Raw genomic sequence first — 25,317 nt, 5'->3', positions numbered from 1 at the left:
AAATTTGGTATCATCTGATCTATTGCATCTGGTTTCACTGTGTTGGTTTGCAAGAGCTCAGCTGTGGTTACTGTTGCAGACGCCAGAACGTCATCGTCATGCTGCACAGAATGAGATAATCCGCAGCCGAGCTCCAAGTCCCCGAAGAAGTGGGCCCACTGGGGACGGACGCTTTCACCTACCTCCACGAATCCACCGTGCTTCTGATCCAGGCCTTCCAGGTAAGCTAAACTGCTGAATAGGAATTTTTTTTTTAAAGCACTGATAGCAAAGTCCAGTACTACTTGGGCAAAGAGGTAGAAAGAGAAGATTCACAGTAAAGCATGAACTCTTTGCTGGAGAGATTAGGTAGACAACGTTGAGTGAAAGAAATCCCCACTTGCTTCCTGAGGAATAGTAGGGGTCTCATCTTCAGAAAGTCTGTGGGCAGAGGCCTTTACTTAAAAGGCTATTTTAGTGACAGACAGGTAGTGTCTTATTGTTAACAGCTCCTGCTGTAGATGGAGTTTTCCCCTGGATTGTGGGCTGGTCATATTGGAAAAATCTGGATGTAGAGCCACATGAGGCTCATCATAAACTCTTTCTGCCACTTTGTACTATGAATGTGGCAAGCTTATACAGTTTAAGCAAACTAACCTCTCTCATGTTATCTGCAGCCTTCAGAAAATATGCAGTCATGACCTCAAGGGGCCCCAAGATGACTGGTAATACCTTTTAAGGAGCAATTTGTGAAATGAAGCGTGTTAATGAATGATGAGGGGCTGGAAAGGGAGAGGAAAAGATTTGCTGACAAGTAGATCTGCCCTTTCAGTATATTGTGATTTTTACACTGATAGAATCCAATTAAAAGCTGATTGAGCTGAAGTATTAAATTAAAGGTGTTTTCGAAAATGCTGAGTGGAGGGAACCCATGACAATATTACCTTGAAACGATACTATCATATTGTGTGTGAGCTGGACTTGTGGCCAAATCACGATATGATGATAGATAATGTCCCTTTATAAATTTTTTTTGCATTAGTCAAATATGGTATGGATAAAAAATAAATACTGTCTTTGCAGTGCTGTTGTATGTGGTTTTGCACATACACTAATGCTTAGTTTTTCCCTGCAGTGCTTGTGACACTACTTTTTGCAGGATGGAGTGGGACATATTCAATAAATAACATAAAGCATTGCCTTTCCAGCATCAGCATTCATTGTGACACTGCTGAAGAAATTTCATGAGGCTCAAATGATGCCATATTTATTAATCATTTCTTGGAGCAGTTTAGTCCCTTTGAACCTTGGAAGACAGGGAAATTGGGAAAAAGCACCCTTTCCTTTGCTCCCATGTACTTTTGCTTTCGTGGGGGGGTGGGGGGTGGAAAGAGCTTTTAATAGCCCATCTGTTTGCTGTAAAAATCATTTTAATTTGTGGCCTGCCACTTGCACTGGATTTGTTACTGTGATTTTTGCATACGCATCTTAGCACTAATAGTTTCATACTGTTACAAGCTATATAGTTTAATATGCTAAATGTCTTGCTTTAGCAATTTTCATTCTACAGCAGTTATTTTGGTCACTATAATCATCCCGAGATTTTGGGCTGTTCTTGGCTATTGGATTTAACCTGTTAAATGTGCATTAACATGCAACCAATGCTTTTACTGTAAAGATGGGCAAGATTGGTGGATTTAAATCAAGTTTTTTAAAAATTGTATGAAACTTCATATCTGGAAGCTTTACAGGATAGCACCAAATACCAATTTTCCTTATTTTTCAAGACTGCATTTGAATCAATTTTTCCCATCAGTGCTCTGTTAGGTTGATGTGAATGTGATAGCTATCATGTCTACCAAGCTCTGCTTAGATCAGAAAGGCTTAAAGTAATATTGTACTTTTTCTGTTTTGCTTCCATCTCTGCTGCCTGGGGCTTAAGCCTATGTTCTCCGAGGACAAGCAGGCTGCTTGTTCTCACGACTGGGTGACGTCCGCGGCAGCCCCCACCAACCGGAAAAGGCTTCGCGGGACGGTCGGCACGCAGGGCACGCCCACCGCGCATGCGCGGCCGTCTTCCCGCCCGTGCGCGACCGCTCCCGCCAGTTCCTTTTTTTCCGCGTCTGGAGAGAGTCGTGCTTTGCCGCTCTCTCTGCTTTCAGCCGCCGGAAAGTCGATCGCGTTTACGCGGATCGTTATTTTTTCTATTTAGTTTTTGTTACCGCCGGTTTCCTTTTTCTTTTTCATTAAAAAAAAAAACCTGTGCGTGTGGAGCACGCGCTCCCTTTTTCCCTCGCTTCCAGCGGGGACGCCGTGTTGCGGCCTAGTGGCCGCACGGTCGTTTCCTTTTTCGAGGTGTGATTTTCGCCACCATTGACGACTTTGACTTCGCCGACGCGATTTTTCCGTCGATGTCCTCGAAGGTCCCGAGTGGATTTAAAAAGTGTGGTTGCTGCGGCCGGCCGATCTCGCAGACCGACACCCACGCTTGGTGCCTCCAGTGCCTCGGGCCGGAGCACAATATCAAGTCGTGTTCCCTGTGTCTCGGTCTCCGGAAACGGACTCAAGTTGCGAGGCAAGTTCTGCGGGACCGTCTTTTTGGAACTTGCGCCGGCCCCTCGACGTCGACCTCGACGGCATCGGTATCGACGCCCGGTCCTTCGGTACCGGTATCGATGCCCGAGACATCGGCACCGATGGCATCGACCCCAGGAGAACAGGTCCCGCCGGTCCGCCAGCGAGGGTGGAGGTGAGCGGCCGCGTGGGCAGTCGGCCCCGGTCACTCCCTCAGCCCGTGGTCCACGGGACCGAACCCTGTATGACCCGGCTCCTCGAGACCGAGGGGGATCGTCCTCCTCCTCCTCCATACCTCCCGGCGCCGGTGACGCGCATCGAAAGAAGGACAAGAAGCGTCGTCACCGGTCGCCCTCGGTGCATCCGGACATCGGAGAGGAGGCGACACCGAAGCGTCATCGCCGAGAGGAGAGGTCCCCGTCGGTTGTGGAGGTACCGACGCGTCAGGGTTCCGGCACCTCGGTGCCGTCTCCTGGCCCCCATCAGCTTCTGGCACCGACACCCCTACCGGCCCCACCGCCTTTCCCGGCAGCGGGCCTGGACGAGTGCCTCAGAGCCATCCTTCCGGGGATCCTGGTAGGGCTGATGCGCCAGGCTGTGCCGGCGCCGGGGGTGCTTGCGCCCTCGGCGCCGATGTCTGTGGCGCCGGCGAGCTCTAGCCCGGCGCCGGGGCCGTCGACACCGCCGCCGCTTGCGGCGCCGGTCTCGACCGCCACGCAGGTGGAGTCCCCGTCGACGTCGATGGAGGGAGCTCCGTCCCCGCCGACGCGGGAGTCCACCGCTCGACGACACCGAGACCTCGGTGCCTCGACGTCGAGCCGGGCCCGGTTCAGGACTCAGCTACATGAGCTTATGTCCGATACCGAGGATGAGGCCTCGTGGGGGGAAGAGGAGGACCCTAGATATTTCTCCTCAGAGGAGTCTACGGGCCTTCCCTCGGACCCCACGCCTTCACCGGAGAGGAAGCTCTCACCTCCTGAGAGTCTCTCCTTTGCCTCCTTTGTGCGGGATATGTCTATTAGCATTCCCTTTCCCGTGGTCTCTGTGGAAGAGCCGAGGGCCGAGATGCTCGAGGTCCTCGACTATCCATCACCACCTAGAGAGTCCTCCACGGTGCCGCTGCACAATGTCCTCAAGGAGACACTGCTTCGGAACTGGGTGCGACCGTTAACTAACCCCACCATTCCCAAGAAAGCAGAGTCCCAGTACAGGATCCACTCTGACCCAGAGTTAATGCGGCCCCAACTGCCCCATGACTCGGCGGTCGTGGATTCTGCTCTCAAGAGGGCACGGAGTTCGAGGGATACCGCCTCGGCGCCCCCGGGGCGGGAGTCTCGCACTCTGGACTCATTTGGGAGGAAGGCCTACCAATCCTCCATGCTCGTGACCCGCATCCAGTCATACCTGCTCTATATGAGCATCCACATGCGGACTAATGTGCAACAACTGGCGGACCTGGTCGATAAGCTCCCGCCGGAGCAGTCCAGGCCTTATCAGGAGGTGGTCAGGCAGCTGCAGGCGTGCAGAAAGTTCCTGTCCAGGGGTATCTATGACACCTGTGACGTGGCATCTCGTGCTGCGGCCCAAGGTATAGTGATGCGCAGGCTCTCATGGCTGCGTGCCTCTGACCTGGACAACCGCACCCAGCAGAGACTGGCCGACGTCCCTTGCCGGGGGGATAACATTTTTGGTGAGAAGGTCGAGCAGCTGGTGGACCAACTGCATCAGCGGGAAACCGCCCTCGACAAGCTCTCCCACCGGGCGCCTTCAGCATCCACCTCAGCAGGTGGACGTTTTCCCGGGCCCGGCAGGCTGCGCCCTATTCTTTTGCAAAGCGTAGGTACAACCAGCCGGCCCGAAGGCCTCGCCAGGCACAGGGACAGCCCCAGCGCGCTCGTTCTCGTCAACAGCGTGCGCCTAAGCAGCCCCCTGCGCCTCCACAGCAAAAGCCGGGGACGGGCTTTTGACTGGATCCTCGGGAACATAGCCGCCCTCAAAGTGTCCGTACCGGACGATCTGCCGGTCGGGGGGAGGTTAAGTTTTTTTCACCAAAGGTGGCCTCTCATAACCTCCGACCAGTGGGTTCTCCAAATAGTGCGGTGCGGATACGCCCTGAATTTGGCCTCCCTGCCTCCAAATTGTCCTCCGGGAGCTCAATCTTTCAGCTGCCATCACAAGCAGGTACTTGCAGAGGAACTCTCCGCCCTTCTCAGCGCCAATGCGGTCGAGCCCGTACCACCCGGGCAGGAAGGGCAGGGATTCTATTCCAGGTACTTCCTTGTGGAAAAGAAAACAGGGGGGATGCGTCCCATCCTAGACCTGAGAGGCCTGAACAAATTCCTGGTCAAAGAAAAGTTCAGGATGCTTTCCTTGGGCACCCTTCTGCCAATGATTCAGAAAAACGACTGGCTATGTTCCCTGGATTTAAAGGACGCATATACTCACATACCGATACTGCCAGCTCACAGACAGTATCTCAGATTCCGCCTGGGCGCACGGCACTTTCAGTATTGTGTGCTGCCCTTTGGGCTCGCCTCTGCCCCACGAGTGTTTACCAAGTGCCTCGTGGTGGTAGCGGCCTACCTACGCAAGCTGGGAGTGCACGTGTTCCCATATCTCGACGATTGGCTGGTCAAGAACACCTCGGAGGCGGGAGCCCTCCGGTCTATGCAGTGCACTACTCGACTTCTGGAGCTGCTGGGGTTTGTGATAAATTACCCAAAGTCCCATCTCCAGCCAACACAGTCTCTGGAATTCATAGGAGCTCTGCTGAATGCCCAGACGGCTCAGGCCTACCTTCCCGAAGCGAGGGCCACCAATCTCCTGGCCCTGGCCTCGCAGACCAGAGCGTCTCAGCAGGTCACAGCTCGGCAGATGTTGAGACTTCTGGGTCATATGGCCTCCACAGTTCATGTGACTCCCATGGCTCGTCTTCACATGAGATCTGCTCAATGGACCCTAGCTTCCCAGTGGTGCCAAGCCACCGGGAATCTAGAGGATGTCATCCGTCTCTCCACCAGTTGCCGCACTTCACTGCTCTGGTGGACCATTCGGACCAATTTGACCTTGGGACGCCCATTCCAAATTCCACAGCCCACGAAAGTGCTGACGAAGGATGCGTCTCTCCTGGGGTGGGGAGCTCATGTCGATGGGCTTCACACCCAAGGACTGTGGTCCCTCCAGGAAAAGGATCTGCAGATCAACCTCCTGGAGCTCCGAGCGGTCTGGAACGCACTGAAGGCTTTCAGAGATCGGCTGTCCTACCAAATTATCCAAATTCGGACAGACAATCAGGTTGCAATGTATTACGTCAACAAGCAGGGGGGCACCGGATCTCGCCCCCTGTGTCAGGAAGCCGTCGGGATGTGGCGTTGGGCGTGCCGGTTCGGCATGCTCCTCCAAGCCACGTACCTGGCAGGCGTAAACAACAGTCTGGCCGACAGACTGAGCAGAGTCATGCAACCGCACGAGTGGTCGCTCCATTCCAGAGTGGTACGCAAGATCTTCCGAGAGTGGGGCACCCCCTCGGTGGATCTTTTCGCCTCTCAGACCAACCACAAGCTGCCTCTGTTCTGTTCCAGACTTCAGACACACGGCAGGCTAGCGTCAGATGCCTTTCTCCTTCATTAGGGGACCGGCCTCCTGTATGCTTATCCTCCCATACCTTTGGTGGGGAAGACCTTACTGAAGCTCAAGCAAGACCGCGGCACCATGATTCTGATAGCGCCCTTTTGGCCCCGTCAGATCTGGTTCCCTCTTCTTCTGGAGTTGTCCTCAGAAGAACCGTGGAGATTGGAGTGTTTTCCGACTCTCATTTCGCAGAACGACGGAGCGTTGCTGCATCCCAACCTTCAATCCCTGGCTCTCACGGCCTGGATGTTGAGGGCGTAGACTTCGCTGCGTTGGGTCTGTCTGAGGGTGTCTCCCGGGTCTTGCTTGCCTCTAGGAAGGATTCCACTAAAAAGAGTTACTTTTTCAAGTGGAGGAGGTTTGTCGTTTGGTGTGAGAGCAAGGCCCTAGAACCTCGTTCTTGCCCTGCACAGAACCTGCTTGAATACCTTCTACACTTATCAGAGTCTGGCCTCAAGACCAACTCAGTAAGGAATCACCTTAGTGCGATTAGTGCTTACCATTATCGTGTGGAAGGTAAAGCCATCTCTGGAGAGCCTTTAGTCGTTCGATTCATGAGAGGCTTGCTTTTGTCAAAGCCCCCCATCAAGCCTCCTACAGTGTCATGGGATCTCAACGTCGTCCTCACCCAGCTGATGAAACCTCCTTTTGAGCCACTGAATTCCTGCCACCTGAAGTACTTGACCTGGAAGGTCATTTTCTTGGTGGCAGTTACTTCAGCTCGTAGGGTCAGTGAGCTTCAAGCCCTGGTAGCTCATGCTCCGTATACCAAATTTCATCACAACAGAGTAGTGCTCCGCACCCACCCAAAGTTCCTGCCGAAGGTGGTGTCGGAGTTCCATCTTAACCAGTCAATTGTCTTGCCAACATTCTTCCCCAGGCCGCATACCCGCCCTGCTGAACGTCAGTTGCACACATTGGACTGCAAGAGAGCATTGGCCTTCTACTTGGAGCGGACACGGCCCCACAGACAGTCCGCCCAATTGTTTGTTTCTTTCGACCCTAACAGGCTAGGGGTCGCTGTCGGGAAACGCACCATCTCCAATTGGCTAGCAGATTGCATTTCCTTCACTTACGCCCAGGCTGGGCTGGCTCTTGAGTGTCATGTCACGGCTCATAGTGTCAGAGCCATGGCAGCGTCAGTGGCCCACTTGAAGTCAGCCACTATTGAAGAGATTTGCAAGGCTGCGACGTGGTCATCTGTCCACACATTCACATCACATTACTGCCTCCAGCAGGATACCCGACGCGACAGTCGGTTCGGGCAGTCGGTGCTGCAGAATCTGTTTGGGGTGTAAATCCAACTCCACCCTCCAGGACCCGAATTTATTCTGGTCAGGCTGCACTCTCAGTTAGTTGTTCTTCGTAGGTCAATTTCTGTTGTACCCTCGCCGTTGCGAGGTTCCATTGACCTGGGTTCTTGTTTTGAGTGAGCCTGAAAGCTAGGGATACCCCAGTCGTGAGAACAAGCAGCCTGCTTGTCCTCGGAGAAAGTGAATGATACATACCTGTAGCAGGTGTTCTCCGAGGACAGCAGGCTGATTGTTCTCACCTACCCTCCCTCCTCCCCTTTGGAGTTGTGTTTCATATTTTATTGCTTGTCATTCAACTGGCGGGAGCGGTCGCGCACGGGCGGGAAGATGGCCGCGCATGCGCGGTGGGCGTGCCCTGCGTGCCGACCGTCCCGCGAAGCCTTTTCCGGTTGGTGGGGGCTGCCGCGGACGTCACCCAGTCGTGAGAACAATCAGCCTGCTGTCCTCGGAGAACACCTGCTACAGGTATGTATCATTCACTTTCTGTTACCATTAGCATTTAATCATGCAATTAGTTTTTGGTCATTCAGTCAGTTTTCCTTCTATCTTTTATCTTTGGGTAAAATAATGATCACCCTAATCACTACCACACTGTAAATCTTCTTTCCTGGTCTCATTTTTTTTTCAAACTTAAAATTAAAAAAACAAAACAAAAAGTATCTCACAAGCAACCTACACTTGTTACAGAAAAACAGAGATATAAAATAGAAAAGAAACAGAGGAAACTTAATAAAGACAATTACAAATCTCTTTCTTAGACCCCAAACTAGAGGGGGGGGGGGGTTCCTGTAAAATAAAGTGGAGAAATTAATGTAGCATTCCAAGGTATAAGCTATAGCATGTTAAATCCTCAGGACACAATAGTATAATCCAACTAGTTGTTAATACCACTAGAGATTTTCTTTAGGTCCAGAAAAACTCTTTAAGTTGGGCTGGAACAAGGCTTACTTAATACCTAAGTAGTAAACTAAACACTTGCAATGGGTATGCTAACAAAAAGTAGTATCCAAACACTCTATATCAGTACGCTTTGCCAAAAATTCACAGGGAGAGAGATTTTGGGCTATTTGGTAAGTAATAAATCTTATTGAACGGAGGTATAGCATTTAGAAGAAACTTCAACAATGCTTGCACTGCCCAAGTATGCCCAGTTTGTGCATGAACTGAGCATGCTCGGGGAGTGCCGGCCATTGGTGGCTGGAGACCCTGCTGAGTTCCTCGCTGCTCAGGCAGCACATGGAGGAAGGGGGACACTTTGACAGTGTATTTTGGCTTCAGCATCCCCACCAGCAAAAATAAGATATCTGGGGGGGAGGAGGAGAGGAAATCCCCCCTCCCCCAATGAACAGCTGGCTGCAGCCCAACTTTAATCGCACGATTGATCACGATTAAAAATTTTAAACAAACTTCAGCCCTAGTGGTGGTTTTTCTTTTCTTTTTCTTTTTCTTTTTTTTAATATTAACCTTAAGGTTAAATCCAGTCACAAATATCAGCATCCATATCTACACCTACTCTGTGCACATTCAAATCATTTTGCTCAGTGCATATTTAACATTTATATGCTTCCTACCAAAATCTCTCTTCCCCCCCCCCTCCCCCAGCCAACCATACCTATCGTTGACACCTCATACTTTATCTTCCTAGACCAATCCATACAAATGGGTTTGTCTTCCTGCCAGTAGATGGTGGGGGTAGAGAATTCAACTTTGAATATTCCACCACCCCCTCATATTGCTGCTCAGAAGATCTAAGTTTCAAACATGAAGCCAACAAAGTTGGGCTATGTCTCATTGAGCAGCAAAGACATGAAATGAACTAAACATGATCATCATCTCTGTTGAAGACCACTTCCGCAGAAGGATAAGAAATTATATTGAAAACCTTGGTGCACGAGCTTCTCCACGTAAAAGAATTATTCAAAGAAAACATCAATGATTAAACTTAGAGGAGATTGCTGGCCTCAAGCAGAATGCGATAACACCTGCACAATGACTAGATGATATGGAAACCAAGTTAAAAGGACGTGATCAGATACAGGCCTTACAGTGTCTTACCAAATTGATAAAAACTCTAACGATTACAATCATTGTATCATCAGAGTCCGAGAAGGAGGTAAAACCATTCTAATTTTACCATATTTATTGAAAGCTACACAAGCTAGATGGAAACAGCTCTCAGCAATGTGAGAAGCTCTACAAAAACTCAACACCGATATGGTTTTATCTTTCTCAAATGTGAGTTACCGTACATAATTCCATATGTACCTTTGATGTGTATATGAAGCTTAGCAAAAACTTCAAACACTGAAGCTGTGTCATAAATTTAGTATTGGAGTCTGCAATATCCACCAAGCTGGTATTGCTCATTTATACTGATCTGCCTGTGTCACAGAATAAAGGATACTTTAGTCTCATTTACCTGCAATATTAAGCATTGCATGTCCAGGAAAGTTAATTCTGTAGACTTCCAACATGATTGAACTGGATTTATTGTCTAACATGGTTGATTTACTGAACCTGTTAGCACTTACTATCCAATTGCTCAAATTATTTTCAAGATTTCTGAGAAACACACCAAATTTTATGCTTTGACATCTCAAATGATCAAAGGTGTAAATTCTGTGACTGATGGATGCCTGTCAGGTTCAATAAGTGTGTGACCAGGTAAATGCGGATCAATTTGGATCATTAATGACTGACACACTGATGTGGCAATCATTGAACCTATGTTGTAATCAATACTGAAAATCATGGAGAAGCTTCAAGATGGCACTGAGTACGGTTGTGTGAGTGGCAGCTCCTCCGTATTTTTCAACATTTGTTACCTTTGTTGGCTTGTTTCCAGTATAGGGAAACGGAAAGTAGCATTACGAGTTTCCTTGGGCAAACCACAGGTTGGGGGCTAATGAATTGGAAGCAAAGCAATTAAGGAGCCTGCGACCACCGCTCTCTTAACAAACCCAGAGAGGACTACACACACATGGCTCAGGCAGTGCCAGTCAAGTGTGTGTGTCGATGGGACCCCGCACAGCCCAAGGACGCCGCTTGCGTTGAGATAAGGGACATGACAGGAATCTAGGCACAAGCATTTGCACCAGGCATATGACTGGCACAAGTTCTTGCACCTAACGGCATACTCATGTATATACCCAGTTATGCTAGTATTCTGTAAAGGAAAGTAGGCACCTACCCTCCATTATAGAATAGGCTCCACTTAGGCAACACTTTATAGAATTGTCCTCCACGTGGGAAAGCAGAGCTTGGTAGACACACATGGATTGAATATGAAATTTATATGATGATGCAACTTCTGTTCACTTGTTTTTTAAATCTAATCTTTTGTGCATTCTCATCATGCATGCCTGTATTTAGCAACTGAAGAGCCAGCCAAGAAACCAGCAGAGCCAGGTGTGCTATAATATATTGATTTATTACTTTTATGTAGAAAACATGCATTATTCATTTCATCTATACATTCTAATCTCTCTGTAGCATTTTTTCCTTCATCTTTGCATGTGCCTCACTGGTTTTTGGAAATCCAGCTCTGCCTTGAATTTGTTTCTACTCTTTTTTTTTTTTTTTTTCTCTGATTTTTCCCGTCCTCCTTTCTACAAGTCAAACAAGGAGCATTGTTTGTCCTGGCAAGTCATGCAATTGTTACCAAACTTATTACAGCAAATAAAAATACAGTGGCAGCATTTTTATCTTTCCATTTCTTCCTTTTTTACATCTTATGCCCTCACTCCCTTCCTACTCCTACCCTCCCCTAAAATCAGGTGTTCTGATGTATTGTCTTTGTTTTGCATCCTGAGCCAGGTTTGACCATGTGGTTATTACAATGTGTTTGTATCTGGCCCTTCTTAAATTCCTTCAGTTTAGGAAAAAATTGAACAGAATGTGGTTTTCTTCTTTCCTTGATTTACACCCAGGCAACCTCAACAGTAGCAGCAGCAACAGCCTCAATGAGTGGTGCAAGAGCAGCTTGGAAAGCTGCCGAATATTTAGTGCTTTTCTGCCCAAAGAAACAGTGTTCATGTGGAGGAGCATTTTCAAAAGAACATCCAAGTCCGAATTGGGACGTCCCACTCATAATGTCAAAAAAAAAAATAGTCTTATCTCGCAGCCATTTTCAAACAGGAAAAATGTTGGGATTTCCTTTTCGAAAATATGTGAGAGCATCCAAAATGAAACGTCCAAATTATGAACACAAAAAAAACTAGGGACAAGGATGTCTGGCAGCATTTTTACAAAAATGGCCACACAGAAGCCAACATACACCTTTTTAGCTAGACAGAATGTCTGCAGGTGGGGGGGGGGGGGGGGGGGGGGGGAACTGAGGTGGATCTGTTTTTGACATGCCCTAATGAGCAAGCATTTTGTTCCAGGAAGAACACAGCTGGCTTTCTTAGTATAGATGCCTTCTCTCTTCGCTGGGTTACAAGTGAACTATATGACTTTAAACCAATATCTTTTAGTAAACGAGATCTGAGAGAAACATTCAATGGTCTTCATGACCCCTCCCTTACTGAAGAAGAGATAGATCGTGCTTTTCCCTGATGGAGATAATCATCAGTCTTGTTAGACTGGGAACAAGAACATTTGGAACCAACGCAGTCTCTACCCCACCTTCTGATCTCTATCACACTTTGCTTCTGAGAGAATAGCAGGTTCTGTGTATCTGAAAAGATGTCTCAAGTCCTTTTGTGAGCTTGCAATGAGTCCACCTGGAGGAGGGAAAGGTGAGTAGTGGAGTGCCTCAGGGATCTGTGCTGGGGCCGATTCTGTTCAATATATTTGTGAGTGACATTGCCGAAGGGTTAGAAGGTAAAGTTTGCCTATTTGCAGATGATACTAAGATTTGCAACAGAGTGGACACCCGGGAGGGAGTGGAAAGCATGAAAAGGGATCTGAGGAAGCTAGAAGAATGGTCTAAGGTTTGGCAATTAAAATTCAATGCGAAGAAATGCAAAGTGATGCATTTAGGGAGTAGAAACCCACGAGAGACTTGTGTTAGGCGGTGAGAGTCTGATGGGTACTGAGCGGGAGAGGGATCTTGGGGTGATAGTATCCGAGGATCTGAAGGCAACGAAACAGTGTGACAAGGCGATGGCCGTAGCGAGAAGGTTGCTAGGCTGTATAGAGAGAGGTGTGATCAGCAGAAGAAAGGAAGTGTTGATGCCCCTGTACAAGTCATTGGTGAGGCCCCACCTGGAGTATTGTGTTCAGTTTTGGAGGCTGTACCTTGCGAAGGATGTTAAAAAAATGGAAGCGGTGCAAAGAAAAGCTACGAGAATGGTATGGGATTTGCGCTCCAAGACGTATGAACAAAGACTTGCTGACCTGAACATGTATACCCTGGAGGAAAGGAGGAACAGGGGTGATATGATAGACGTTCAAATACTTGAAAGGTATTAATCCGCAAAAAAATCTTTTCCGGAGATGGGAAGGCGGTAGAACGAGAGGACATGAAATGAGATTGAAGGGGGGCAGACTCAAAATAGATGCCAGGAAGTATTTTTTCACGGAGAGGGTGGTGGATGCTTGGAATGCCCTCCTGCGGGAGGTGGTGGAGATGAAAACGGTAACGGAATTCAAACATGCGTGGGATATGCATAAAGGAATCCTGTGCAGTAGGAATGGATCCTCAGAAGCTTAGCCGAAATTGGGTGGCGGAGCAGGTGGGGGAAGAGAGGTTGGTGGTTGGGAGGCGAGGATAGTGGAGGGCAGACTTATACGGTCCGTGCCAGAGCCGGTGATAGGAGGCGGGACTGGTGGTTGGGAGGTGGGAAATACTGCTGGGCAGACTTGTACGGTCTGTGCCCTGAAAAAGGCAGGTACAAATCCAAGGTAAGGTATACACATATGAGTTTATCTTGTTGGGCAGACTGGATGGACCATGCAGGTCTTTTTCTGCCGTCATCTACTATGTTACTATGTCATATACCTTCAAATGGAATACATTCTGCATTTGATATGAAAAGACCATGAATTGTACATACATGGTATTGCCACACTGGGACAGACCAAAGGTCCATCAAGCCCAGCATCCTGTTTCCAACACTGGCCAATCCAGGTCACAAATACCTGGCAAGATCCCAAAAAAGCTTTTGTGGTTTTTAGAAATAATTTACTTTTTTAAATAAAGGACTATGGCTATTTTTGGTATATGATTATAATGAAATATAAGGCGCTACCTAATCATACCAAATATTAGGTTTACATAGACAGCTGGATTGCGGTGGACATAACACTTGAGTATGTTTTGGGGTTTTTTATGTCCCCTTAGTACTTATTTTACAAAAACAAATTAGAAAGTGGATACACTTAGTGTGACACAATGGTGCATTTCCCTTTTGTCTAGCTGTCCCACAGATTCCTTTGCAGGCATCCTTTTTCTGATATACATGAAAAAGTGTTACTATGAGTTTTCGTCTCTGCGGCAAGTTTTTCTTCATTTTCTCTTTTAGCCTTCTCTATCAATGCATTGCATCTAGCTTGACAGTGCTTATGTTGCTTCTTATTTTCTTCATTTGGATCTTTTCTCCATTTTTTGAAGGATATTCTTTTAGCTCTAATAGCCTCATTCACCTCACCTTTTAACCTTGCTGGTTGTCGTTGCTCTTTTTTCCTCCTTTAATACGTTCAATACATCTAGTCTGAGCTTCCATGATGGTATTTTTAAACAACCACTATGCCTGATTTAAAGTCCTAACTTTTGCGGCCGACCCTTTCAGCTTCTTTTTAACCATTTTCCTCTTTTTGTCATAGTTGCCCTTTTGAAAATTAAAAGCTGCTACAGTAGATTTCCTTAGTGACTTCACTCCAGGTATCAGCTCAAATTTGATCGTGTTATGTTGAAGGATAAAGCTTATATGTGTTAGGATCCATTCAAACGATGATGGTACGTTGAGGAGGGCCTTGAATAGACTAAAAAGTCTGCAGGACACACAACACATTTTGGAATCCATATGGATAGAAATTCCATATGTAAAGGGGAAAAGGATAGTGATAGGAGTATACTACTGTCCACCTGGCCATGCAGGGGCGTAGCCCGGCAGGAGGGGGGTCCAGAGCCCGAGGTGAGGGGGCACATTTTAGCCCCCCACCCCCGCCATTGCCGACCCCACCGTCACCACCACCACCAACTTTGCGCCCCCCCCCTCGACGACGACCCTCTCGACGCCCCCCTCCCGCCGCCAACCCGCCGCCGCCTACCTTTGCTGGCAGGGGACCCCAACCCCCGCCAGCCGAGGTCCTCTTCCCGCAAATGGCTTCCTTCTGTTTCTGATGTCAACATGCAGGACGTCAGAAACAGAAGGAAGCCCTTTGCGGGAAGAAGAGGACCTCGGCTGGCGGGGGTTGAGAGGGTCGTCGGCAGGGGGGTCCAGGGCCAAACCTACGGGGGCCCAGGCCCCCCTGGCCCCACATAGCTACGCCACTGTGGCCATGATGAACAGATAGATGCAGAAATATCAGAAAGTAGTGATGATAATAAACTGGGGAACACATTAATAATTCGTGATTTCAATTACCCCAATATTGACTGTGTAAATGTAAAATCAGGACATGCTAAGGGAGAAAATTCCATGATGAAGCAGCTGGTTCTAGAACTAACAAGAGGGGGGGGGGGAATTCTAGAGCTAGACCTAAGTGAAGCACATGATCTGGTGCATGAAGTAATGGTGCTGGGGCCACTTGATAACGGTCATCATATGATGTCTTATGGTATTTTCTTTTGACATCAGGCAGTGTGGTTAGAAATGTAATTGACATCTATTTAACACAAGAAGCATGTTGGTTACCAGATGTAAATTAGCTAAAGTGCCCCAACTGCTCAGCCAGAGCTTAGTGTCCAAGCTTTAGTCTGTGAGGAGTCTTTGACGGAGATATATATATATTTTTTTTTTATTTTTGTTACATTTGTACCCCGCGCTTTCCCACTCATGGCAGGCTCAATGCGGCGGGCAATGGAGGGTTAAGTGATGATGATGTGGGTTTTGTGCTGCCAGTTTTCTCTGCTGTGCCAGAAACCGGATTTTAAGAGTCTGTTCTTGTAACCAAAATAATTTATTCAGCCGAGCTTTAATTTTTGGGCCTTGTTTCACTTTAAACTTTATGATAATATTTGCATAATAAATAATTGTTTTAATTATTTTTAGACCTGGCAGTTATCCAAGATGGTTACTTGTACCCTCCTCCATTACCCAGGATGCCCTCCCCACAAAATGTGCTTATGCAGATTCTCCCCCATCCACAGACTTCTCCACTATTGCATCCCTTCATTGGGCAGCATGTCCTGTCAGTTAAACAGTTCTCCAAAGACCAGGTAATTTCTTTTCTTTCAAGACTCCTGTTCATTATTTATTTATTTGTTCGTGTATCCCATATTATCCAAAAATTAATTTCAGTTCAATGTGGTTTACAATTAACGAACAGAATTACATTCTATATAGCTTACATTTAATAAGATTTCATTCACAAAGATACAACCTCAGTTTCTTGAACTTTTTCTTAATTAAAATATTTCTTTAAAAGGTATGTTTTTTTGTTTTTATGAAACAGTAGATAATTAATACCTCTTATTTCCTTGGGAATTAGGCTCCATCATTTGGACCCAAGATAGCTTAGATTTGCTGTGTGAACTGGCTTAAATTCCACATTCTTTCATTATGTTTCCATGAGGTTGTACTAATTTCACTCAATTACCACTTTTTTTTTTTTTACTTAATCCAGTGGTTTCCAGACCTGATCCTGGGGGCACCCCAGTCAGTCAGGTTTTCAGAATACCCACATGAATATTCATGAGAGAGATTTGCATGCACTGCCTCCACTACACGCAGATCTCTCTCATGAATATTCATTGTGGGTATCCTGAAAAACCTTACTGGCTGGGATGCCTCCAAGACCAGGTTTGGTAACCACTGACTTAAGCTTTATTGGATTTAATATTTATTCCAGTCATGCAAATTGACTATAAAATTCACATTCTGTTTGGTCTGAGGGGGATAAGTAATGTGCAACTTCATGTTAAAATGCCTTGTGGATTAATAAAGTATTTTAAATTTAATCCATGACTCTTTTTGTGGCTATCCTGAAGACCCATTGGCTATGGGCTCACAGGACAATTTTAGGAGGCCTTAGCTTAATCTCTCTCCTCAAGTTTATGCTGGTCTATATTGAAGTTGAAAATCACTTGCACCTTCCATTATATTTAACTCTGCCACTTTCAAGCTTCATGTCAGAATGCAATAATTAATGTCTCTAATGCCTCATCTCTGATAGATTCCAAACATTGCTACAACTTACATTTTTTTATGCTATGTAGACTTTCTTATGGTTTCATTGTGTTAAAATATCATTTATGTATCTGGCTACCCATCATTAATGCTATTTCACTCTTATATACCACCTTATTCTCTTAATAAGAGACCCAAAGTAGTTTACATCATAGAAAACAATGAAAATACATGCATGCAACATAACATAGCACATACAATGGTAAATACAATATCCTTAATACAGACACAGCAAAGAGCTAATAGAGGGCCTGATTATCCCCTGTGATTATCCCATTGCCACGAAATGCCTAACCACCTGCCTGGAGCTAATCCTGTAACCACTTAGAGAGTTATCAAGTAAATGGAAACTTATTCTGCATCCCTAATTGATCAATGGTGAATGAGATGAAATTCTTTTAAAATGAACATCTACATATCAAGTCTTCAATATGCGTCCTTACTTCAGTTAAGCTGATTGTTTAGTGTTGACTTCGGAGCACTGTACCTGTAGACATACAGTCTGGAAATGAAGGAGGATGATCCAGGTTATGGACAGTATGAATTTTATTTGTTTTTACACCTTATGCTATCTATTGAAATTATATTGTGTTGCATTGTAATATAGCATACCATGCCTTATTTTGTAGTATTGTTTGAATAATTTTATTGCTATAATTGTCTGTTGCTTATGTTTGACTTACTCTTGTTGTACACCGCCTTGAATAAATTCCTTCAAAAAAGCAATAAATAAATCCAAATAAATAAACACTTGTTTTCCTATTCCAGATGTCTCACCTGTTTAATGTGGCTCATAACCTGCGAATGATGGTACAGAAAGAGAGAGCCCTGGACATTCTCAAGGTGAGAGGGTTGGTTAATTCTATATATTGTACTCTGAAAATGTCGTGGTCATCTTTAATTTTAGTTGCTTCTTTCTCCATCTGTAATATGAATCTAAAGAAATTGTCTCGCGTGATAACTTTCTTTCCTTTAGTCCTATCAGACCAGTCCAGAATGTTTGGGTTATCTCGATCAGCAGATGGAGACAGAGAAACGAAATAGTTTTGTGTGATGCCTGTTAAGGGTACCATGCAGCCTGAGAATGACCAAGCAGTAGTGCTCATGTTCACACTTGCAGTCAAATGTTGTATCCATTATTTTACTAACAAGGCACTGTGATGCTGTATTGACACACAATTCTCCAACTGTTGTATTCATCCATTACCTTTACCAACAAATCACTGTTGTACTCTACTGACCCACAGTTCTCAAATTGAGTTAGGAGCTGCCTCACAATATGGTGAGATAAATTAGAGGAATTGTAAAATAGAAGCACTTCGAACAGAGAACTAAGAAAACAGGAAAACAATTTAGAATAGAAGCATGTTCATTAATATTCAGTTAGGCAGGTCTTCTGAACTGGTCTGGTAGGACTAAAGAAAAGAAAATTATTAAGAAAGACACCATTTCTCTTTCCTTACCATGCATACCAGATCAGTCCAGAACTGGTGGGGTGTAGCAAAGCAGTTCCCAAATAGGGTGAAACTTCAAAGCCCTGGCCGAACAAAGACCGTACCAAAGGATAGGAAAGTTGGAGGCAAATGCAAAGTGCAATGTAAAGCTCAGACTAGAGCTAAAAACGGAAACTGTCTTTGCAACACGCCTCTTAAGACCAATAGATTGGTAGAAGAGAAGACAAATATTAGATGAATAAAAACTTCTGATTACACACATACAAAGAAATACTCTTTCCCATTGCTGTTGAAGTTGTATGAGGTACTTGATTTTCCTGGAGTAAGATTGGACTTCAGGCCACTGGCCAAAGGCAAACTTACAGAACACCAAATAATTCCCATCCCTGATTCCAGAATAATCCTGAAATGCAGAAGATACAGAATTTAATAAACCAAAGACTGAAGAAACAGGAAAATATTCCTACCTTAGAAGGAACTCTCCCATTAAACATGCCTTAACAAAAATGTGTGGTGGCCTGGTCTCTGTATATTGTCCCCAACAGGTGGATAATTTATCTGCTTACTTTAGGTCAACTATTCAGCAACCCCACTATTTTTTTGTGTGTATGTCAAAAGTGGCAGGGATTAGCCCAGAACCCCATGGCGCAAAGACTGCAGACTTGGGGGTGAGCTACAGCTTCTTCACTGAGATGGACCTCCAGGAGGAAACAGACTACAACTGAACAATTCCAGCAGAGACCCTGGCAAGTAGGGGCAGAACCTATTGCATGTAGCCTGAACTTATATTTGCCAATATCATGGGAGGTTGAAGAAAGCAGTAAAGTATCCTGTGCTCCCTCAGGACCCAAGAAGAAATTTTGAAGCATGAGGAATGCATTACTGCACTTCCCCAATAATGAAGATGATCGCTTAGTGGTAAAACTGTGGAAGATTAATTGAAAAGTGAAATAGAAAAAAATTAGCTTGTGAGCATGCAGAGAATGGCCCAGATGATACAATGGTCTGCCTCTCCAAATACTACTTACTGAATGTCTGGAAAACAGGAAGGTAACATGCAACCATTTGTTTGTCTGTTGGTGCCTACAACTAAGTATGGAAATAGAGATCCAAGCCATCCCAAAATCCTTTCCCTTCATTGATTCCGCGTAAATAGTAATATTTACTGCGGTGACATAAGCAGTTCTTGTCACTGCTGGTTCTGCATGTGTAGCCTGTTCCTTTCCTTAAAACTGCAGTCCCATATGAGTAAAATACAAGGAAAGAGAGAGACGAGTTCAGTCTTCTGAGTATACCCCAGATCGAAGCCAGACCAGTCCCATTCTTTATTTTCATTGTGGAACTCTGGTCCTCTTTTTTTTTTTTTTAATTTACTGACAGGTTGGTACAGAAATCCAGTCTAGGATGAAAGGGTGGAACTGCCTTGTTGTCATCCCCAAACTACCATGATGACCTTTGCAGACTGATGGTCCCCAACCTGACCTGAAGTCGGAAAATAATAGACTCCAGTACTTCCTCATAAAATTGCTTTTGAAGTCTGCGGGCCCCCTAGCCTCCAGCATTACCTCAGGAGTGCAGTCCTAGGCGGAACTGAGAGCAGTGCCTTTCCTGCATGATTCCTCTCAGCAACAATAGGATGGTGAGAAGGGAGGGCAAGATGTCTGCTGTTTATGCAGCTTAAGAAAAGAGGCCATTATAGGAACAGTGTACCTAATATTTTCTCTCTTAATGGAAAGGGAAACCGAATCAAAACAAAATCTGTTTGCAGATAAGTAGCTAGAAAAGCACCAAAGAAGGCACATTTCACCCACAGCTGTTTCAGAACAGTCTGAAAATAACAAACACGAGTGAGGAATTGTAAACCAGATCTCAGCTGCACTCTTTTCAGAGTAAGACTACGTTACTTGTGCAAAATATTGTGTGGTCCACATTTATACTGGTGGAATGGAAGGTGACAGAGGGTAGTGGTAAATGGAGCTCATTCTGAGGAAAAGGATGTTACCAGTGGTGTGCCACAAGGTTCAGTTCTTGAGCCAGATCTTTTTAACATTTTTGCAAGCGATATTGCTGAAGGACAGTCTGGTAAGGTTTGCCTCTTTGCGGATGACACCAAAATCTGCGATAACATGAGGAAGGAGTTAGCGAAGCTAGAGGAATGGTCTGGAATTTGGAAGCTTAGATTTAATGCTAAAAAATGCAGGTCATGCATTTGGGCTGCAAAAACTCGAGGGAACAGTACAGTTTAGGGGTGAAGAACTTTTGTGTACAAAAGAGGAGCGGGACTTAGGTGTGATCGTATGTGGTGATCTTAAGGTAGCCAAACAAGTAGAAAAGGTACATAAGTAATGCCACACTGGGAAAAGACCAAGGGTCCATCGAGCCCAGTAACCTATCCACGACAGCGGCCAATCCAGGCCAAGGGCACCTGGCAAGCTTCCCAAACGTACAAACATTCTATACATGTTATTCCTGGAATTGTGGATTTTTCCACAAGTCCATTTAGTAGCGGCTTATGGACTTGTTCTTTAGGAAACCGTCTAACCCCTTTTTAAACTTTGCCAGGCTAACTGCCTTCACCACGTTCTCCGGCAACGAATTCCAGAGTTTAATTACGCGTTGGGTGAAGAAAACTTTTCTCCGATTTGTTTTAAATTTACTACACTGTAGTTTCATTGCATGCCCCCTAGTCCTAGTATTTTTGGAAAGCGTGAACAGACGCTTCACAACCACCTGTTCCACTCCACTCATTAATTTATATACCTCTATCATGTCTCCCCTCAGCCGTCTCTTCTCCAAGCTGAAAAGCCCTAGCCTCCTTAGTCTTTCTTCATAGGGAAGTCGTCCCATCCCTGCTATCGTTTTCGTCGCCCTTCGCTGCACCTTTTCCAATTCCACTATATCTTTCTTGAAATGCAGCGACCAGAATTAAACACAATACTCAAGGTGCGGTCGCACCATGGAGCGATACAACGGCATTATAACATCCTCGCACCTGTTTTCCATACCTTTCCTAATAATACCCAACATTCTATTCGCTTCCCGAGCCGCAGCAGCACACTGAGCAGAAGGTTTCAGTGTATTATCGACGACGACACCCAGATCCCTTTCTTGGTCCGTAACTCCTAACATGGAACCTTGCATGATGTAGCTATAATTCGGGTTCTTTTTTCCCACATGCATCACTTTGCACTTGCTCACATTAAACGTCATCTGCCATCTAGCCGCCTAGTCTCGGAAGGTCCTTCTGTAATTTTTCACAATCCTGTCACGAGTTAACGACTTTGAATAACTTTGTGTCATCAGCAAATTTAATTACCTTGCTAGTTACTCCCATGACGGTGAAAGCTTGGGTGCATAGAGAGAGGAATGGCCAGTAGGAAAAAGGAGGTGATGGTGTCCCTGTATAAGATTCTGGTAAGACCTCATTTAGAATACTGTGTACAGTTCTGGAGACCGCATCAAAAAGATATAAACAAGATGGAGTCTGTCCAGAGGGCAAATACTAAAATGGTCAGTGGTCTTTGTGTATGGGGACAGACTTAAAGATCTCAATATGTACAGTGGTGGAAATAAGTATTTGATCCCTTGCTGATTTTGTAAGTTTGCCCACTGACAAAGACATGAGCAGCCCATAATTGAAGGGTAGGTTATTGGTAACAGTGAGAGATAGCACATCACAAATTAAATCCGGAAAATCACATTGTGGAAAGTATATGAATTTATTTGCATTCTGCAGAGGGAAATAAGTATTTAATCCCTCTGGCAAACAAGACCTAATACTTGGTGGCAAAACCCTTGTTGGCAAGCACAGCGGTCAGACGTCTTCTGTAGTTGATGATGAGGTTTGCACACATGTCAGGAGGAATTTTGGTCCACTCCTCTTTGCAGATCATCTCTAAATCATTAAGAGTTCTGGGCTGTCGCTTGGCAACTCGCAGCTTCAGCTCCCTCCATAAGTTTTCAATGGGATTAAGGTCTGGTGACTGGCTAGGCCACTCCATGACCCTAATGTGCTTCTTCCTGAGCCACTCCTTTGTTGCCTTGGCTGTATGTTTTGGGTCATTGTCGTGTTGGAAGACCCAGCCACGACCCATTTTTAAGGCCCTGGCGGAGGGAAGGAGGTTGTCACTCAGAATTGTACGGTACATGGCCCCATCCATTCTCCCATTGATGCGGTGAAGTAGTCCTGTGCCCTTAGCAGAGAAACACCCCCAAAACATAACATTTCCACCTCCATGCTTGACAGTGGGGACGGTGTTCTTTGGGTCATAGGCAGCATTTCTCTTCCTCCAAACACGGCGAGTTGAGTTCATGCCAAAGAGCTCAATTTTTGTCTCATCTGACCACAGCACCTTCTCCCAATCACTCTCGGCATCATCCAGGTGTTCACTGGCAAACTTCAGACGGGCCGTCACATGTGCCTTCCGGAGCAGGGGGACCTTGCGGGCACTGCAGGATTGCAATCCGTTATGTCGTAATGTGTTACCAATGGTTTTCGTGGTGACAGTGGTCCCAGCTGCCTTGAGATCATTGACAAGTTCCCCCCTTGTAGTTGTAGGCTGATTTCTAACCTTCCTCATGATCAAGGATACCCCACGAGGTGAGATTTTGCGTGGAGCCCCAGATCTTTGTCGATTGACAGTCATTTTGTACTTCTTCCATTTTCTTACTATGGCACCAACAGTTGTCTCCTTCTCGCCCAGCGTCTTACTGATGGTTTTGTAGCCCATTCCAGCCTTGTGCAGGTGTATGATCTTGTCCCTGACATCCTTAGACAGCTCCTTGCTCTTGGCCATTTTGTAGAGGTTAGAGTCTGACTGATTCACTGAGTCTGTGGACAGGTGTCTTTCATACAGGTGACCATTGCCGACAGCTGTCTGTCATGCAGGTAACGAGTTGATTTGGAGCATCTACCTGGTCTGTAGGGGCCAGATCTCTTGCTGGTTGGTGGGGGATCAAATACTTATTTCCCTCTGCAGAATGCAAATAAATTCATATACTTTCCACAATGTGATTTTCCGGATTTAATTTGTGATGTGCTATCTCTCACTGTTACCAATAACCTACCCTTCAATTATGGGCTGCTCATGTCTTTGTCAGTGGGCAAACTTACAAAATCAGCAAGGGATCAAATACTTATTTCCCCCACTGTATACTTTCGAAGAAAGGCAGGAGAGGAGAGAGATGTTAGAAACATTTAGATACCTATGCAACATAAATGCACAGGAAGCAAGTCTTGCTCTGGAACGAGGGGGCATAGGGTGAAGGTGAAAGTGGGTACATTCAGAAGTAACCTGAGAAAATACTTCTTCATGGAATGTCCTCATGGTGGAAGTGATGGAGACAAAAACAGTATCTGAATTCAAGAGAGCTTGGGAAAAGTACACAGGATCTCTAAGGGAGTGATAGGGAGAGTAAATAGCATGGATAGGCCATATGGTCTTTATCTGCCTACATTATTTTGTGTTTCTATATAATATTCTCAGCCCTGCATTAAGCAGCAGCTACCCCAACAGCTCTGCACCTGAAATCTGCATACTAGTGCTTCTAGGCAGCAGAAGTCCAAAGCCAAAGCATGAAATGTAAGATATTTCTCGTGTTGCCATGGTTTATCAGATATCCTCAGCCACAGCAACTCTACCAGCAAATGTCGTGGTATCTCCGTGCTTAAATATGCTGTGCTTCAGGTTCTGTTCCATGCAGTGCTGCCCAAGCTAAAGTCAACGTTCTTGACTTTTGTGAGCATTCCATCTAACTTCCTCCTGAAGCTTTAAAGGCACCTCAACCCCAAAAGGCCCTCACCAAGGGAATGGAGAAGAGGGAAGGGACTTCTCCAAGTATCTCCAAATTTTCTATTATTATTTTATTTTTTGTAAGACATACCAAGACTAGTGACTAGTTTGAATCTGTGACCCTCAGGTTTAGAAGCAGCCACTTTCTAGGTATCGTTTTTTGTCTTTCTCAAAGTGCAAGTAAGGAAGACAAGGCTGCAAATTAAAAAAAAAAAAATCTTCTTCGTATGGTATCCCCCTGTGTAAACTTCACCATGCGAAAGACAGAAGAAAAAACACAAGCCTGAAAGAGGAACTTGGAGAAAAATCTTGAGGACTTCAGAACCTGCAGCCAAAACTCAAACTAAGGCACAGAGGTTGCTTAGAGGTGAGATGGCCATTCTTCCCACACAACTGGCAAACCGCTAGTGAAACATAGGCAGTTGTACCAAGAAAAACACTTGTATGAAAGTCAGTACCCAGCCACACTAGCAATTGGCACACACTTAAAGACCACCAGAAATATAAGATGTACCTTTTGTGACTCAGCCTACCGGGAGAATCCTTTAAAAAAAAAAAAAAACCCAGAAGCCAGTAATCTCTGTGCCAATATTCAGGCCAGCAAAAAACAAGCCCCCACCCTCCCCACCAAGGACTAGATAACACAAATCCGCTGCTAAGTCAAGTGCTGCTGTAAGGGGAAAAAAATCCCTGCCAGCACAGGTCTGCTGTTTCTTTATAAAAGCATAAGCAGCCCAGGCTTTGGCCAAGTGACTGATTGCCATACTGCACTGCAGCATCAATTTGAATCTTGGCATCTGAGCTCCCTTGGTGGACTAGCCACAGCAAAGAGATTTTTCCCAAACACAGTGTGGAAGCAGTTTCTCACCTGGTGCAGGATTATTGCAGAAAGAAATTCAGCCATGAGAGGTGGAAGGGAGGGAACTCAACTCATCTTAGTTATCCCTTCAGCTCTCTTTATAAAGTGTTGTTTATCCAAATACATACATTTTAGAGCCGAAAACTAAATTAAAGTCACTCCCTGTTCTACTGGTATAAGCCTCCAGCTGATCCAGGAGCATCATTAACAAAACCCAATTCAACTACCACTACTGTTTAGCATTTCTATAGCGCTACAAGGCATACGCAGCGCTGCAACTCTTCTTTGTCTTACCCCTTTTTTTTTTTAATTGGTGTATTATCCTCAAATGAAGAATTCTTCTGCTATACTGACACAACAGTACTCCAACTGGGTCAAGAGCTTCTTAAAACAGTCCAGAAGCTGCATGGTCTATCTGTC

General features: G+C 45.6%; 1 protein-coding gene across 1 annotated transcript in view; it reads left to right on the top strand.

Annotated features, from left to right (window-relative positions):
• The window catches only part of CAD (carbamoyl-phosphate synthetase 2, aspartate transcarbamylase, and dihydroorotase), a 448,399-nt gene that overhangs the window by 385,660 nt on the left and 37,422 nt on the right, over positions 1-25,317 (top strand). The window contains exons 35-37 of the mRNA XM_030198598.1: positions 80-221; positions 15,656-15,822; positions 17,561-17,635. Coding sequence (XP_030054458.1) covers positions 80-221; positions 15,656-15,822; positions 17,561-17,635 — 384 coding nt within the window. The remainder of the gene's footprint in view (positions 1-79; positions 222-15,655; positions 15,823-17,560; positions 17,636-25,317) is intronic.

Source organism: Microcaecilia unicolor, chromosome 3 (assembly GCF_901765095.1).
Source record: "Microcaecilia unicolor chromosome 3, aMicUni1.1, whole genome shotgun sequence".
Lineage (NCBI taxonomy): Eukaryota > Metazoa > Chordata > Amphibia > Gymnophiona > Siphonopidae > Microcaecilia > Microcaecilia unicolor.
This window is presented reverse-complemented; position numbering and strand designations above follow the sequence as displayed.